At 39.4% G+C, this 18,756-nt stretch overlaps 2 protein-coding genes across 3 annotated transcripts in view; one reads left to right on the forward strand and one right to left on the reverse strand.

Annotated features, from left to right (window-relative positions):
* Window positions 1-251: 251 nt before the first annotated feature.
* LOC106940040 (insulin-like growth factor-binding protein 5) lies at window positions 252-3,847 on the reverse strand. Its single transcript, XM_015022660.1, has 4 exons — window positions 2,956-3,847; window positions 2,424-2,452; window positions 2,218-2,337; window positions 252-985 (listed from the first exon to the last, which is right to left on the reverse strand). The coding sequence occupies exons 1-4, from the start codon at window positions 3,278-3,280 to the stop codon at window positions 881-883; spliced, it is 579 nt and encodes a 192-aa protein (XP_014878146.1). The 5' UTR covers window positions 3,281-3,847; the 3' UTR covers window positions 252-880.
* A 1,601-nt stretch (window positions 3,848-5,448) lies between these two features.
* LOC106940043 (SPRY domain-containing protein 3-like) overlaps window positions 5,449-18,756 on the forward strand; it is a 20,557-nt gene continuing 7,249 nt past the window's right edge. The window contains exons 1-7 of one of the 2 annotated variants that reach the window (XM_015022664.1): window positions 5,449-5,579; window positions 6,911-7,058; window positions 7,147-7,222; window positions 9,666-9,790; window positions 10,458-10,590; window positions 10,671-10,859; window positions 17,068-17,217. In XM_015022664.1, coding sequence (XP_014878150.1) covers window positions 6,931-7,058; window positions 7,147-7,222; window positions 9,666-9,790; window positions 10,458-10,590; window positions 10,671-10,859; window positions 17,068-17,217 — 801 coding nt within the window. In that variant the 5' untranslated portion in view covers window positions 5,449-5,579; window positions 6,911-6,930. Of the gene's footprint in view, window positions 5,580-5,778; window positions 5,856-6,910; window positions 7,059-7,146; window positions 7,223-9,665; window positions 9,791-10,457; window positions 10,591-10,670; window positions 10,860-17,067; window positions 17,218-18,756 lie in introns of those variants that run through there. The other variant, XM_015022665.1, reaches the window with a different exon arrangement.

An 18,756-nucleotide genomic window follows, 5' to 3' on the forward strand; every position in this document is an offset into this window, starting at 1 on the left:
CTGACTCAAAAGATATGACTATCATTTGTAAAGAAATAAAATCGTCAATTTTATTGCAGCCAATTGTAAAGCTGCAAGAATTGCTTCAGGAAACACAAGAAGCCTAAAGCTGCATTTTCAGGCAGCTGGTTGACTTCTTGATCATGAGTCCATTTGTTTATACAGAAAAGAAAGAACTTTTTTTTTTTTTTTACAATATTTTACTTCGCAATACTTTACACAAAAAGCAGTTTGTCAAGGACATTATTGTAATACTGCCTAAAATCATCAGTCGTCATCACCAATATTAAACGTCACCGATGTTATAAATAAAAAAACATTCAGATTCCTAAGTTCCCTCAAAGGACTCCTAGTGTTCGCTTTTATATGTAACACTAACATAATGAACAATTTAACATAAATAGACGTATATACAGTAACATAAATACGGCGACATGTTTTATATGCAGCAGGTACTTTCAAAACAGAGTGGTTTCGAAGGAAAGCATACTGAAAATATGTAAATATCACAGAACCTGAACACAATCGTAAAAGAGTTTGTAATTTCCCATTGCTAGCTTGTGAATGTTATGTAACTGATTTCTTGAAGTTTGCTTAAAAAAGTGTTAAAGTCACTCGGTTCATAATTGACATGCTTTCATTCTGTATATAATTTTAGCTGGATTATTTTTAGCTGCAGTCCGATTTCCATTGAATGTGACAGAATCAAATCAGCACAATCCGAGTGTATTCAGCAGAGGGCGTCAGGAGACAAAGTTTGATCACTGCGCAGCTCCTCGGGGAGGAAGATCTGCTTTCATCTGGTAGAAATGAAACATATGAAACGGCGAGTTCAGGTTTTAGTCCGATGCTCCTTCATCTGTGTCGCCTTTCCTGCTCCTCAGCAATTCACGTTGCCCTGTCGTTTAGTCTTCGGCGGGACGGAGAGGCCGTTCTCGTCCACACACCAGCACTTCCCACGCTGCTTCCCCAGAGACGACCAGCACTGCACGCAAAAAGCAAATGAGCAGAAATCGGAGCTTAATCAAAAACGCCTTGTTTCTGTGGGACTTCGTTCAATCTTTAAAGCCTGATATTATTTCAAAATAATATATCTGGGAAATGGAGTTGAACCACAATGTCACTAATGTCAGAGGAATCACGTTTCACACTAGAAGATTTAAAGGCTTTAAAAAGAAGTGTATATATTGCAGCACCACATGGTTTTAGCTGCAGAGGCTATAAGCTGGAGTTCAGTCTGGGCTTCAGGTCGTGACCCTGAAACCTTTGCTGTATATCTTCCCTTCTTCTCTACCAATTTCTGCCTGATGACTGACAATAAAGAACACAAAATCTTATGAAAAGGAATATGTGTATGACTGCATACAAATCACTGACTTAAGACTTTTTATGCAAAGATAAGTCCATCTAAAATAAAAATGTAGAATTGGTTTGAGGCAGGTTGTACAGGAAGTGACTGTTTTTGAGCTACATAATAAGAAAGTGGGAGGAGGGCAAGTCGCTCATTTTTTTTCTTGCTCCACTTGTGACTCATAGACACAAAATTGCTCTTTCATCATAAATATATATATATATATATAAAACAAATTTAATTAATGGCATGATTGAGTTCAGTTCTTGCCATGGTAGGTGGTATGTGACATTCAGCGCTGGAATTGTAAGCAATATTAATTTTAATCAACTCTATTTCTTTAGTAAAGTTTTTTATTTTATTTTCACATAGTTCCCTTGCACATCCAGAAAAATGCAGATCTAAACGTGGCAACATTATGATTTAATCAAGATGCAGTGATAGCGTATTTAAAATGGGGCAAAGATTATTTTTATTTTGTTTAGCAGTCATGAAAACGACTGAAAGAAAAAAAAAGATAAGAATGGAACTTCACCTCAAAATATACAACATGGCTAAATGTTTAGCCATTAGCATCAATTTAGCCAAAACTATACAAAAAAAAAAAAAATCTCCAGGGACATCGGAGGGGTAGGAAAACACACAACTTCAGTTTTACTTTCTATTGCCATTAATCCACATTTTTCTGACTTTTCTCTTAACCGTCACAAAACATCCACCTGGCCAGATATTTTCTTTTCAGGTGAGTCAACCAAGTACAATAAGGCCTGTGTGGTCTGTCTAACACAAACTAAATATCATTAGTTTAAATACGTGGAATGAAACTTGAATTTTCTTACATGATTTTTCTTTATTTAGAGTCCTACCTGCTTCCTTTTGTAGAAACCACTTTTATCACAGTTGGGTATGTAGATATCATGACGGGACTTAAATAAATGGGCGTCAAGATCTTGGATGACTTTCATTAAAAGTTTGCGGCAGGGAGCCTGCAGGAAGAGACGGACATATGCAGTGTTAACAGTGTATGACACACAGTCTGCAGTTTGCTGAAACAGAGAGAGATCATTTTTACCTCACTGGGCTCCTCAGTTGGCGCCGATTCTAAGATCAGACAAACGGAAATACGACACACATTATTTACTTTGCTAAAGTTGCAAAAGGACATTTTTCAAGTAGCTGTTGCGCATCCTTTTGTTCCACGTTTAACGAAAAGCAGTCAGATTGATAAAATCCACATCTGTGGGAAAGTAATGAAAAGTTACAATGAGATTATTTTCTGACCATTCAATACAGAAATTGTATTCCTGCCTAAAATGCTCTCCAATCACTTCCAAAGTAAACTGGTAATTTGCCAACACCACTAAACCAAAGTTACTCATTCATCCACTCAGCCCTGCAGCAACTCTTTCTGAAACACCATCAGCTGATGGTGTGCACAGAGTTTCAGACTAATAAAACACTTTTTACCTCACAAAGCACATAACTCCCAGCAAAAAATAAAAAAATCCCTAACATTTGAAATGACGCTGAAGGAGAGCTGTATAGGGTCCAGTCGACAGATGAGTTAGAAACAGTCATTAATACAGCAGCTCTGTGTGCCTTACCTGCAGGGTAGACCTGCGTAGTCGGTGTGGTGCTGCTGACATTGCAGCAGACTCCTCTGCCCTCCAGCAGGGCACGCAGGGGTCTCGGCTCATCCTGTGGAGGCTCACAGCGCAGACCTGGGGCACAGCTCAGAGTGTAGACGCCGCACGGCTCCCCAGGAGCCAGAGAGGCCACATTCAAATCCACAGGCTTTCCTGTGCAGGTTGGACATCCTCTGGACGGTGTGGTCAGGATGCTTGACAGAGCAACCTCCCGGACGAGCAGCGCCAAGATGTTTACGCACAGCAGCTTCTTGATTTGAAGGCTTTCCATGAGTAATTTCATCCTAATAGAGGCTACCACTGCGTTTCTGTAAAGATGTTCTGTCCTCAGAGATGTTTAACTCCTCTGACTGCAGTCTCTCTGTCTCTAACAGCTGGGTATAATTTCCTCCTGCCAAGACAGTGATGATAAGGCAGACAGACACTACTGGCAGCACCTTTTAAGGAGCCTCCAGCAGCGAGTAAAGGTATATGGGAGGGTACGAGATGGAGAATGTTAGATTTTCCTCTCATTTTCACGCAGCTGAGCACACCCCCAGTTTGACACGACACACACACACACACACACACACACAAAGACTCACACACGTTCAACCAGTTTGTTGTCCGTCAGCATGGAGAACTGTAGTGTTTTCAACACTGGCAAAAATCACAGGTAATCACAGTGTTTAACGCTCCATTGCTCTGACTTTTCCCCATCTGGAGAGTCATTTACTTACGGAGACAATGCCTGAATGTGATAGACCAGTCCAGTGAGCACATAACCCAGTCTACCCAGTGACTGAATGAATATTTAGCATCAGTAATACTTTAGATCACCAGATCTCATACTTTTAAAAAGTATAGTAGCAGATCAAACATGACTTCTGTGAAATTAAAATGAAGCAAGAAGAAAAAAAACTTTTTAGGCACTAGCTTAATAATGTAGTTTAATTATTTAGATTTACATTTTAAGATTAAATTTGGAAAAATGTGCAGAAAGGTCCCCTTAAAGTCAGAATTTAAAGATCAAAATATAGAAGTCTCCTCTTAACCCTAAACGCCACAAATACAATATGGCTAAAATATTTGCAATAGTTACACAATTTTTAATTCTGGTGGTTTTTATTACATTAAATAATTTTCACAAATATGCACAAAAAAACCCTTTTTTGTGCATATTTTTCCTCTTCGTGTTTTAGTGTAAAAAAAATGCAGATACATGCATTGCTGTTAGCTTGTACTGTCAGTTGGTTAATTGATGGTTCTTGATGATCATTACTCCACTTTAGTACTGGAATATTTTGCAGTTCTGATGTCTCATTTGATCAGTGGATTCAGATCCAACAAGAAAATGGATGGTACGATATTTTTAAGTTTAAGTTAAAATAAGTAAGATTTAAGCTCTTGGTTGGCATTTAGCTCATTATTTCAATGAAAAATAAACTCATGCCACAGTTTCAATCCACAGATGACTTTTTTTTTTTAAGTTTTAAAGAACTTTAGCGAAAATATACATACAAAACTGACAGAGATCATTTGAACTGAAGCCAACAATTGATAAATCTTACTGGTTTTCTGACTTGGAAATTATTATGTTATTTCAAGATCCAAATTCCTACTTAACATCTAGGAAGAAGGCAGAAGCTCAAACTAGTCCACCTTTTGACTTTATTGAGGGCTAAGCTCCACATTAAACTGTTATTTGTTTCATATTTTCCTTTTAAACAGTTTAATACTAAAATTTACTCTGATTAATAGTAACCCAGGTTCCATTTATATTGGAGAACAAATGGCTTTAGATCTTGTAGTTGCAATAAACACATTTGTCAACCAGATTGCAAGTTCATTTATAAAAGCATTTATCATATTATAGTTACTACAGACATTAATTTTATAAAAAACAGCCATAGAAACAAGGTTAGAAATCCACAAGTTAAATTGCCTCATTTGATTTTTGACATATTACTTTCAAGAGAGTTGAACTATTTTATTCCGATACATTTCAGTGTACAGCCTGTGATGTATTTTCTTTAATAACAGTGTCCTGAATGATTTCAAAGCATTTCAAACTTGCTTGCAGTTTCTGAGGAAATGACTTGTCAAGGTGTGTCGTTAAATGCTCAGTGAGTAACATTAGCAGCTTAGGGCAAAAAAGTCCCAGGATGTAAATTCCGCACTCTATGAGTCACTGACCCACGGCAGTGGTCTCTGACACACAGTCTGTGACAACACTGATTTTGTAAATAAAAAGACAAAAGCCAGAAATAAAAAAATAGTCCTCTCACCACATATTATAAAGTATAAATTTAAAATAAAATAAGCACGTCCATAATCAAACAAGTAAAAAGCAAAACTAAATGAAATGGATCAAAATAAGTACATAAAATTTAAAAGAAAAATACATATACGTTTTTAGAAAATGGGTAAAATACGTTAAAAACTACTGCGCTTTGGCACTGCGCGGGTTAAAAATTCCTCACATTTGATTGGTTGAAGGGGCGGGACTTCCGGGAAACCAGGTTAGACATAAAGTGACAGACTTCACCTCCTGAAATTAAGAAGAAAAACCCGACGGACGGCGCGTTACAAGTTATAAAACAGTAAGAAACCAGCGTAAGATTAAGAGTCTTTGAATAGCATCGGCGTGACGTGGGGTAAACTGCTGTTTTCGTTTCATAATCAGCCCCACGGCGCGATAATGTTTTAACGCTGGAAACAGCTAGCCGGCCAACAGTCCTCCTGCGTGTACTTTACGAGGCTGCGTTTAGGGGCGGCTCGTAATTTCATGGTTTAGGACGTATTCATACACCACCATTAAAACTGAGCATCTCCGGTATTTATTTACTTTTTCAGAACACACGACCTGTTAAGTCCAGGTAATTAGTCGCTTTTAACTGGTATTAGACGTCAGTTTAGCCATAAAGGACTCATGGTTTCCAAGTCATTGTTCCTCTTTAAAGGAAACGCACAGAGTTCAGTTTTAGGTAAATGAGGGTGACGTAGCAGGCAGCATGATACTGCTGATTTATTTGTCGGTAGAAAGACAAACAAATCAATTCAGTTTACTCAGAAGATAGTAATTATTCTACCATTGGCAATGCAGTAAAGTATGTAGACAACGATACCCGGTGATGTTATGATATACGGTTCATTAAATAGTAATGAAAAAAAGATATATGATAATAACTTGTATTACGTTCTGGATACGTTTTATGTAGATTTACAAAACTGCGCCATAAACATTTTAATAAAAAGCTTTTTAGTTTACAGAAAAGCCAGGCACAGATTCACTGGATAATAATGTAAAAAAAAAAAAAAAATTAACTGGATGCTGAGCTTTAATAAACCATTCATAGAGGTATTTGTGTTTTTAGATTTTCAGAACTGAAGTCCTGAGTTTGGTTAGGAGACTCCCTTTTTGTAGAACGGTACATTTTTACAAGTGCTACTAAGCATCTAAAGACCTGAGGAAAAGGCCCGAGACCATCTCACGGTTAAAACTGTTTTGGTCTTATGTTTATGCCCATTGGCAGCTGAGTCTACGTCCAGGCCTGTACTTGTCTCTGGAATATGGGATTAAATGGAAAATCTCAAACTTCTCAAAGGGAAGGGTTTGGCCTAAGGATCAAATCCATAAACATGTTGTTGTTAAGCAACAGTGGTGATCATCTTGTGGTCAACATTGGGTGGGAAAGAGTGTTGTCTGGTTTTAGTTCAACGGAAAACTGTATTAAGTTAAACAAAACAATGATGCACATAAAATTACTTACCACTAAGACATCTCTGTTTAAACCCCACAACTTGATTCTTTTGTTTGATTTTTTTTTTCTTCCAATCTTCTACCTTTCATGTCTTTGTGTCTTTTCTTAGCTTTAATGTTTTAAATGCATCTGGTGTCGTTTTTTTTTTTGGTTGTTTTTTTCTGCCTCAGGCTGGGGATGATTTTCAGACATGGACGACATAAACCTTCATTATCGCTTTCTGAACTGGAGGAGACGAATTCGAGAAATTCGTGATGTGCGAGCAGTGCGTTACCGGGATCGGTGGAGGAATATGTTCAGAGATGGCGACATGCTCAGGTAATAGTGATGGGCAAGCTGAAAGTGAGAAAGCTGCATGCTCTCAGCTGAAGTAATAACTCTTGTCTTGATCCTGACGCGTCTGTAGGTATCATGGGGATTCGGACGAGGTCGGCTGTTTCGTGTCGGGCAGACCCTTGTCAAAAAAGAGGCGCTATTTTGAAGTAAGAGCTGATGGTTCCTTCTTATTGTATTGTTCTTTTCACACAGGAACTCCTGTTTTCTCTGGTTCTTGTTGTACAACAGGATGCATGTTTCTATTAATGGGAAAGCAGCAGCTTTAGTGTTACTCACCATGTGATACACAGTCATGGGGTACACCCTCATTCAGTTTTAGAGTTTTACTCAGCTATTGCATGGGGCAATTCATTGAGAGTTTACCAGATTCTTGCCTCAGGTGTACAAAGAAATGCAAGCTATGCCAGACTGTCATTATTTATCATAGACGAACCCAAAATTAGTCAATACCTTTTAGCAAGAATGAGTTGAAGTAGTTGCTGTAGACATGCCTATTAGTCTCTGACATCTTTATAGAGGAATTCTGACCCAGTATTTATTACAACATCTCTTCATGTTGTCTATGTACTACTCTCTTAAAGTCCTGCCGTCGCATTTTAGTCAGGGTGAGAGCTCTGCTTTATTAATTCATCGCAACAGCTTGATTTTCTCCTTTTCTGTTGTGGATTTACTGCTGTGTTTGGGTTCATTGTCTTGTTCCGTGATGCTCAGCTGCTGCACAGATTGACTCTAGAATAGTTTCCTATAAAGAAGTTCATGATGGACTCGATGACACCAAAGGGTGTGCTGGTACCGTAGCTGCAGAATGAGCCTGAATCATCAGCCCTGCACCGCAGTTCATGATAGCTGATGAGATGTTTGTGTCGATATGCTGTTTGGTTTTCTCAAAACAAGTCTTATAGGCAGAGTATTGTGTAGAATTGACTTTTTTTGAGCTTCATGTTACGATATGATGCCATTCCCTCATCTAAGTCAGACCTGGAGTTTTGCTTTGATTATGTCATTCATCTTTGAGAAATACCTTATTCTCCCTCTGTTCTTTGTTCTGGAGCTGATTGTGTAAAGAAAAATGAATCAACTCAGGAAGTTTTCTGGAGTCAGAGGCTTCTTCCAACCTGCTGCAATACTAACCACTGCAGGAGATCCTTCCTACTCTCAGCTATAAGTATTTAAAATAAAATGGATATTGCTACTTTATTTTGGGATTGAAATAGAATAGAATTGAATTAACTCAATATTAGTTGTAAATATGCATATATTTAAGCCAAATTATATAATTTTAACCCTGTGTAAGTTGGGTAAAATCCTCAGTAAACTCAAAATGTTGCCTCTATTCCAACACTCTTTAAAGATATGCATCATAAATCCACAGTGGAAAAAGAACGGTTCAGCTGCATCATTAAAAGCACCAAAATGACGACATTGATATTTGTGGTGAATGTGGGAAATCTTCTGAGCAGAACCGTATTTTCTGCTGCATAGGAAACATTCAAAATAAATGTGTAAAACCACTCAACACTTCTTCTTTACAAGTAGAAACGTAGCAGGCTCATTACTCAGATAGCTGTAGTTATTTGGTAATTTAAACCGTTGTCAGAGGAACTGCTTGTATGTCTGTAAATCCACATTGCGTAACGTTTTGTGGTGTTGAATTTGCACTAAAAGACCCTGAACTATGCCTGCTTGCTCTGAAGAATGCCAAACTTTAATTATGATATCAATCGGCTCAAATCCTAACATTTAACCAATATCCAGAAGATCCCAACTAATCTGTGTCTAACAAATTATTTAAAATTCAGACTTTGCAGTTGCATAAAGATAAGCTTGAGCTGTAATTTTTGACCTTTGGGCACTTATGACTCAGTTATCTTTAACCATCACTGTGGTTTCTGAGCGTTTGCTCATTTCTTTGTGATCTAGATACTGTACATGACAAGCAAATAAGGACAGTGAGTGTTTCTGAGTTCGCCATGCTCTAACTTGCCTTACAGTTACATCCTGGCTGGTTTAATGTGCGGTGACGTTCTCAGCCCCGAAACTTACTGGCGGCTCATTCTTCTGACTCAGCTGTTCTCAGGAAGAGAAAGAAAACCGTAGATATGTGGCAGTAAGTGAAAAGTTTACCGATTGGAGATCTGATTGGAGATGTGGGGGGTCTCTCTGCGGGTTACAGGGAAACGCAGGCTTATTACTTTTTACACCCATTGAACCAGTGGTGAAATGAGGTCATGGGAAACAATTTGAAAGTTTCCTCTTCCTCGTCTCCGTGGATTGCGCTATAAATGTGCCCCATCGGGCGCCCTGAGGCTGATGTCATGTGGTCACTATGTAGTTATTACAACAGTTGTGAATGGTTGACTTAGAAATGTAATCAAGCAAAATCAGAACGAACTCATTGCAAAATAAAATCTAATCGACTTTGTCATGAAAAACTAGAGGCGGTAAATCTCTTCTCAGCTTCTCGTTTTCTAACATTCCCGTGTTTGTCCCAACATACCAGACATAAACGTGCATTCCCACCCAGAGGGCTTCTTCTTTGGCTCTTGGCATGTGTTTATCTTGCAATAATGGAGTCCTTGTTCTTTCCAGGTGACTGTCAATGATACAGGAGTGAGGGGGATGATCGCTGTCGGTTTGGTGCCTCAGTCCCACAAGCTGGATCATCAGCCTGGCTGGCTCCCAAACTCTGTAGCTTTTCATGCTGATGATGGCAAGTAGGTCATGATGATTTGTTTTAATCTTTACAGTGTATTGTAAGGTTGCAGATTCGTTCATCTCTGGCTCAGTTCAAGCCTTGCTAACTCTTCCACATTTTGTGAAACTACAGTTAGAAGTGTCTTTGTATTTTGTTGGGATTTTATGTGACTGACTAATGTTGTTTCTTTTGGTTTTTTTACATAAGAATCTCAAGTGTGGTGTGATTTGTGATTTTGAAGTGCTACTTATTCATTCCTTACTTTAACATTTCTGCTAGCATTACCTCTGTAATTTGAGCTCAGTATAAATCCAGCCAGTCTGGGAAGTAGCATACAGTATGCTGTAAATTATATATAGTATAATATTCCAAGATCTGAACATCATTTGGAGCTTTGTTTGAAACATTTAAGATGGAAAGAGTATGGCCCAACTGCAAACTTACCAAAACAATCCCCTCTTCTTTTCCTCCTCAGTCATTCATTAGTTCATGCTTTTTTATGATAAATCCAAATAAAAATACATTACAATTTGCTTTTTTAATGTAACAAGTTGAAGAGATATTAATTCTGTTTCAAATCGCTGCATGTTATTTCAGCACTTCTTAGGTTTTTTTTGCTCAGTTCTCTTCAAAGTGTCTTGGAATTAGATGATGGTAGGTAACCCGTCAGAGTCTCTTCCCTTCAGGCTCTATAATGGCAGCACCGTTGGACAGCAGTTCGGTGCCAAATGCTGCAGAGGTGACAAAATCGGTTGTGGAATATCGTTCGACTCCGATGACGGACAGATAACAGTGTTTTTTACCAAGAATGGCGAAGAAGTAAGTGTCCTGTTTTTCACATACAAACCCCTACCGGGCGCGCGTCTAAACATTTTCCGGCTCTCCAAACGTTCGCTCAGATCGGCAGTGTTGAGATCCCAGCGTCTCCTGAAGATCTCTACCCTGCAGTGGGGATGCACTCGCTGGGGGAGGAAGTGGTTTTGGACCTGAATGCTGACTGGAGGGCGGAGGAGGATGATGGACAGATGATAGTTGATAGTCATGAGGAGGACTGGAGCCGTCTCCATGACGTCAAAGTGACGGGCACGGTAAGTCAGTCGGAGGGTTTGTCAGTCCTGAGGAAAATGTGCAAAGATTTCTTTGCGTGAGTCACTTCACTTCAGTCACTTCACTTCATAGCAGCTGAAAGTTGGACGTTTAAAAACTGAGGTGGAATCAGGCGAAGATGAGCTGCAAAGGCCTCCTCTTCAGGTTTCTATGTGTGAAAATTAGCATTTAGATGGGGCTGGGATTCTTCTTCATTCTGTCCATGAGGGTTTTTAGTGAGTACTGAAGGCACCTTTACTAAAAAGAAAGAAGTAATATGATAAATTGTCTGAATAAATAATGTAAGTGCTGTGTTAAATGGGTGAAGTTAATTAAATATGCCCGTTCTCTAGCTTTAGCAAAGAAAACCTCACACCTAGAAACACTTACCAAGTCTCCCTCTGAATATTTTGGCAGGTTTCGTCCCCCCCGCCCCCCCAAAAAAACCCAAACTACTTAAAAAATGTATCAAAAAACAAAACGGAACGTTCTGTGCCTTGCAAAAGTAGCTATTATTCCTGAACTTTTCCACATTTTGTCACATTGCTTCTGCAACCGTCTATGTATTAGGATTTAATCCGTTAGACCAACACAAGGTAGCGTTTTTACGAAGTGAAAGGAAAATTGTGCAAAGTTTCATTTTTAGTTTTCACAAATAAAAATTTGAAAACTGTGATCTACATTCTATTAAGTCATTTAGCTTAGCTCATGAGCAGCTCAAGCTCAGTCAGATTTGATGGAGGGACTGTCTGTGAACGGCAGCTTTCATGACTTACTGCAGATTCTGTCAGATTTAGGTCTAGACTTTGACCAGGTTGTTCTAATACATCAATATGCTGGAATCTAAACCACCCCATTGATTTATGTTCAGGGTTGTTGTCTCCCTGGCTCTGCTCCAGTCTTAAGTCGTTTGCTTTTAATGACAGGTTTTCTCCCAGGATTTTCCTGTATTCAGCACTACCCACCTTCCCAGAAGAGAATGAGTCTCTACCAAATGATAGAACCTGCACCATGTTTCACTATGAAACTCTTTAGGGTGATGGATTTCCTCCGTGAAGACTGTTTGTATTTTGGCCAGAAAGTTGAGTTTTGGTCTCGTCTAATCACAGCACCTTCTTCCACAGGTTTGCTCTGCCTCCTACACGGCTTGTGTTGAATTTAAAACACTGACTTCTTGAAAGTTTTATTTGTACTATGGCTTTTTTTCCCTTAATTTTTCCATAAAACCCAGATTTGTGGAGTGCATAACTAGTAGGTGTCCTTTCACCTGAGGTGTTTATTTCCGCAGCTTCCTCAGGGTTACCAGGATCTTTTAGCTGCTTCTCAGAATATCGTCGTCCTTGTTGAGTTTTGCAACCTAAATGTGATTCAAACTTGTCCTCAAGGAGACTGAAGGATCTGCTGTGTTTGGTTTTCGTGAAGCTGTATCAGTTTAGATAATTAGCCATGTTTGTGTTGGTCTGTCAAATAAAATACCTATAAAGTCAAATTATATGAATATTATTGTCAGTCACTGTAGCTCATAGAAGAAAGAGAGGCAGAGATGCAACATATGAAACGAAAAGTTGCTCAGACGTACTTCTGCTCATCCTGAGTCATCTTGTCTGCATTTGCTCTGTGCAGCATCAGCCTTGTGCCATCTAGATGCTGCAGCACTCTGTTTATTCTGAGTTTGCAGATCGTTTAGAAAGCAAATGAGCCTCTACGTCAGCTGAATGTCCCTGATCCGATGAACTGAGCAGTCTATACACCTTGACTAAACGGATCATATCAGTGTTGCAGAGTTGCTTAAGCTTCAGGGAGTAAGGCTTCCCCTGCATATAGTTGTGAAAGCTGTTAGATGTACTGTGAGCTTTAGATTTCAATAGTTATTATCTACAGAAAGTGTATCTGTTCCCGTTCTTCCACTAAACCTTTCTCCTTTGAATGGGAGCACACCATAGGTGTCTAATGTGGTTAAATCACAGATTAGACCAAGAAGTGCGAATCATGCAGCCATGATTACTGGACAGTCACTTTCATAACGTGTGTAGATACTAAATTAATGTGAATGTTTATAAGGCTACAATCTGGTGTGGTTAAGATTTATTGAGATATAAAAAAAATCTACACAAATGATTTATGTATCTGACCTGGTGACCCACACCGAGTGTGTTTAAAGTAATCTAGATTACTGTTCATTTTTCACTTTGTCTGACGTTTAGAAGAGCAATGGAGGAAAAATATTAATTCTGGAAGTTGAGAACTCCAGTATTTGATATAATACCACTCATCCTTTGTATCACTGGCTTTATTGTGTGATCTCTCATTTTCCAGCGTCTTGTTGCTGCTCTGCAGTTCAGAGCGGAGAAGGGACAAAAGCAGTGGGAACTGGGCTTCTCCGTAACGACTGCTGACTGCCTGGGAATAGCACAGCGAAGCTGGATTCAGTGGTTTTATAGGAAAACTGTCGTTAGGAGAGAGCAAATGGGTGAAGGGGTGCGAGCGCCTTGTACACGAGGGTAATTGACAGCGCTAAAACCCTCCTCTTTGCTCTGGTTGTTTCTGATGCGCTACTATATTTGTGCAGACAGTACTGGGAGAAGGAAGTTTTTTTTTTCTCACAGATTATCTCATATTGTATTGTCAGGACAGTGATAGTTCAAACAAATATGCAAAAAGAGATATTTTTACAAAAGTTACCTTTAATGTAATGAAATAAAAATGGTTCTAGTTAACCGGCTAAAACAATTTTTAATTTCTTTTTCTGAAGCTTGAATAGAACAACTTTTAACTGTAAAACTTAACTTGAAGGCTCTTATTTGACCGTGCTGCAGGCCTCATGCTGGGAGTTTTGTCATTCACTGTACAAACTGTCATGCATAAACAGTCTACTGAACAAACTCTGCTTGCTCAGCATGATGAATAAACCATCGACGTTGTTTTATCTCGGAGCCAGAGTGGCGTGTCTTTAGTTCAGCTGCAACAGAAAGTGATGGTTTGGCTGTGAACTGCGCCGACACGCTGTGCATCTCCGAATCTCCTGGGATTTTTAGCCCGGCTTGTCCCGACACATTCAGCAGCTCTCGATGTTGAGTCTAGAAGTGACAACCCGACAGATTAAAGCAGCAGACGTGAGCTTTACTGTTAGCAGGTGGTGCAACCCAAGCTCCCTCCATTGATGACCCAAACGCGCTCACATGTGTCAGGAAACGTTAACACTTATTTTCCACCGCGACATTAACGGTGCTCCACATCGGAGAGGTGTTTAAAACTATTTGGCAATAGTTTATGAGGTGATCTTAGGTTTTTCTTCATTATGTTCTACTTAGATGGCTTAAAATAATCTTTTATCTCCCATTTTCACAAATAAAATCTGCCATCATGCTGGTGCAGAAAACTGCAGGTTTACACAAGCAGGAGATTATAAACTCCTGCTTTTCTTTTACATTACAAACTTGAGGTGCCATACCTTCAGCCAATGCAGTCATTAAATTACCTTTTAAAGCTTTACAGTCTCTTTATGATGTGTATGATTTACAGAGGAAATGAAAGATGGCTTTAGCTCCAGCTGGTCAGAAATGGACATAAACTACATCGTTGGCGTGACACTAAGATTAATTTGGGTTTATTATTAAGGCTTTATTGAAATCGTTCTCTTTTTCAGAGTGGAAATAAAAGTTAAATGAATTTCAGAAAAAGAGTGCATTTTAAATTCACAGTTGACTTCTAATATAATTTCACAGGTTGAATATTCCCAGCCTTTCATTTCAGTAAACTAGTTTTCATCCTCTGCAGTTTATATTTTCTCTTAACTTTAAACCCCCACAAGTTAAAAAAAAAAAACAATATTTAAACCAACTCGGGCTGCATTTTACAGGGTTTTAAGGAGTTTACATTCAGATACATTAAATCCTGCAATGATTGTCGAAATGTTTAATTAAAAGAATCACTGATTTTTGCTATCAATGTCTCCATTGAGAGGGAGAAAGAAAGAGACACTCTGATCAACATAATTTGACTGCTACATTTTTTTTTTTGTCGAATACAGGTGTAAGTGTTCGCAGCTGCCCAGAGTTGTTGATTAATACCTAATGTTTAATAACAGAGCTGCAGCTGGAGCATGTGTGTGTAGTTATCCTTACTACGAGACAGGTCTATGTATTTTAATAACCATAGAAATTATTTTAAATCGGCTCCAGATCTAAGCAGCTATGAAACTGTCATAGATTATGTCTTTGCCGACTGATCCCAATCAAAGCCCTGCTTTTTCTCAGAGTTGGGAGTTGAGCTCAGTAGACTTTGGTTAAAATCAACTTTACTTGTACATTTTTCACGCATTTTTCATAGAGATTAATGGTGGGATTTCACAGTTTTCCTCACGTTGTGGACTCTCCTGTTGCAGGGGGCAGAGATCCCCAGATCACAACAGCACTCCTACATGAGGAGAAGCAATTCAGAGTCAGGGGATCTGATCAATATAAATGGCCTGGTATCATGTAAATGCACACAAAAAATGGCCTAGTTAGATTAAAAAGGTTTTTGGAAAATTAATTTATGGATAAAGAAGCAGTCAGAATCCTATTGGCGAGGCACACTTACTGGTCCCACTGCTAACCAAATTCCTCATCTCTAATTTCACAGATGATTGATTCTTTGGCAAAACTAGGTGTCCCAACAGCACAATGATCCTAAACACAAACTTCTGGAGCGGCTTTAACAAATCCCCAACCTCAAACTGGCCAATCACATAATTAGGTTTTAAAAGCTAAGAAAACGACTGCTGTGTACGGTGGTGGTAGCATCATGTTGTGTGTCCGGTTTGCCGCTTCCAAAACCGTAGCATCACACCAGGTGGGGATTTCAAACCAATCAAAACCGATTTCCATACAGATAAACAGTTTAACACTGAAGGGTTAGTTTGGACTTACTGCGACATTATCGTCTATAATTGCTCTCCTATCTGGAGAATTGAGTTCATTTTCACAGGCTGATGGAAGCTGACTAACTGGACTTATGTACACTGAATCAATCTGCCTCACCAGGTAAATGTGACTCCGCCTGAATATTTATCAAACAGGTATAAAACCTATTTGCTGCTGCTGCACAACTGAGGCAGAAACCCAATAGATCTGGCAGGTTGACGCAGCCGGATGACTCGAACCATGAAGCTTAGAAACACGGAGGCAGCTCAGCTGGAAGAGCTCCAGATGTGCCTAAGTGTTTACATCTGAATAAAACGCAGAGCTTTATCCAGCTGATGTGAATGCTTTCATTTTGATGGCTAAGGTCAGCTAAAGCAGGAAGTGTATGTCTGACTGGCTGCTAGCTTTCACTTCTCTTGAGAGTTTATTTTATTTCCAACAAGTTCAGGAGAAGATGACATCTTTCTGCTGCATATAAGGGAACTATTTCGCTTAAATTCAGAGGAAAAGGAAGCAGAGCATCTATTTCTAGCAGTAAAAGTCAGTTGCTTTGGACAGAAGACTGAAACTGTTTCTCTAAAATTACTTAAAGGAGCTGTGTTGTGTAAAATTGACTTTTCTTTGCTTTAAGTTTTATTCTCATTAAAAATATACCTGGAGTGTTGTCTTGAGTCTTTCATGCATGTTTGAGAAACCCTTTAATCTCCATGGCAACCATTCAGCTGTGCAGAAAGCCTGGGTGGACATAGCTCCACCTTCTAGGCGGAGCTTCTCCTCGGAGCTGCAGTTTACAAGTTTTAAAGACCTGCGTTAAAAAGCAGTCCTCTCTCTGACTCCCCCACTCTGCTCCTTCAGACTAGCCAGCAGAAATTAGCAAACACCTGGTGGAAACGAGCTTCTGCTGAGTTCATTATATGAGCTACTTCTCAGTGTAATGCTGGTAAAAATGTTGTTAAAGGGTTAATGGAGGAGTGATGTTGTAATGACTTCCTGAAGGAGGCGTTTCAGAAAGAGCAGGAGTTTTAAAGAGACAAAGACCTAATTTCTTAAAATTACCAAGTCACATTTCTTTAAAGTTATATTTGACATATAAAGCATTTTTAATAACAACTGAAGGTAGCACACTTGTTTGTTTGTGCTATAAAATGACGCTGTCCCTGGAGAATACCCAACACTGCCCTTTAAAAGGCAAATTTCTCTCTCAAAATTAAAATACAAATCATATTGATCTCTGTGCAACATTTTAAAATCATTGATTTGATGTCAGCCAGTGATGTCGGGGCCATTTTTCTTCTCACACCCACAGCTGTTGGAGTACATGGGGAAAGGGAAGGGCATCATGGACGTGGGCCTGGCTCAGGCTCGGCGACCTCTCAACCCTCGCTTCCACTACTACGAGCTGGAGATCACAGACGCTGGAGAGAAGTGTTACATCGCCCTGGGTCTGGCACGCAGGGTGAGCGCCGCTGCCTTACATCAATCCAGAGATTAATTCGCTGCACGCGCTCCGTGTTTTATTAAACGCTCCTCTTCCCTCCTCAAACACCTCGCCATCCGTCTCCCTCGTATGTACTTTTGCTCTCAGTGTTTCCAGTGCGAGTGATGGATGGCCGTTAGAGGAAAAGCTAACAACTGAATAAATATTGTCTCATTTCGCCTCCATGTCCGGTTTTCCATCAAAAGTTGTTTCTTCCATTTACACGCTGATCCACTATGGAGGGATTACAGTTCAAAATGGCATAGAGATATGATCAGATTATTTTTTTTCTAGAAATATTCCTTCCTTCTGTAGATGGGAATGAATTATGGTATGTAAAGTCTTACTTAATTCTTCCCCTCATAAAAATTTAATAAGCGATATATATTTTGGAAATAAGCCTCGTTGAATGTTTGCCGTCATTCGCCTCAAGTGAAGTCATCACGAACACTGAGCACATCCTGTTTTAATATAAATAAAACGCTGCAGTAATTGCTGAGGGGGCACTTATCATGTCGTTTGTGTGTGTGTATACGAAGGATATGGAATGCGATGTCGTTGCAAGCTTTCGCTTGCTGCTCTCGACTGTTTGCCTCTAATTGATTGAGCATCAGTCATCGGAGTCGCAGCGCTGCTTTGCCAGCTGCGATAGCACCCACAGCCCAGGAGATGATGAATTATTGCTGCTGACGCTAAGATTGCCCCGTCTGCGCTGCTCTGACTTACTCTGTGTGGGCTTGTTATACCCTCAAGTCAGACGGGGCAGAGAATAGCGCTCTGTCATTTGGTTGATTATTTTCCTGGAATTGTTTTTCTTGCCGTGTCTGTGGTTAGTTGAGGAATTATAAATCCATCAGAGGGTCATTCCTCACATCTTCTCTTGTAAGGGCATCAGGCTGCTGATGGGAAGCATTACCTCCTGCTGCAAAAATCAAAACATCTTCTTCACTATCGTCGTAACCCGAGCTTGGCGAGCTTATTAGTCGCTCGGAGGTTAAGTACGCTGGATAAATGAGCGATTGTTTATTGTGGATTCCTTTTCTGTTTTCTTCCGTAAGGGCAAAGTGTCAATGGGTCTGTTGTGTTTGTGTTGGCTTACTTTATGTTTCTTTCCTTCCAGCACTCTCAATTTGCTCTGTTCCCAATTCATGCCCTCCATTTTTTTTTTTTACCAAGCCATTATTCCCGCTTCTGTTGTCACATTCTTTTAACTTCTACCTGTAAACAAGCCATTTCATGTACGTATTCGTGGCAGGGAAGACATTACAGATTCCTTTGGCTCAAATAAATGTCTTCAGCTCATCAAAACAAAATTTACGTGTATATTGAAGTTCCTGCACAAAGAGCTTATTTTTCTTCCTAAGGATTTGACATTGCCTCATCCTCCACTGATTTTGGTTCTGTTTCACAATTTGAACTGGTGTCTGACCTCTGATAAAACCATCCGGATTGTCTTTCCTCGTTCTGTCTTTTGTTGTGGTTCTTCCTGCTACCAGATTTAACCAATAAAAATTCAAT

This window comes from Poecilia latipinna, unplaced genomic scaffold (genome assembly GCF_001443285.1).
Source record: "Poecilia latipinna isolate Pla-1442-1.1 unplaced genomic scaffold, P_latipinna-1.0 Scaffold3072, whole genome shotgun sequence".
NCBI classification, from domain to species: Eukaryota; Metazoa; Chordata; class Actinopteri; order Cyprinodontiformes; family Poeciliidae; genus Poecilia; species Poecilia latipinna.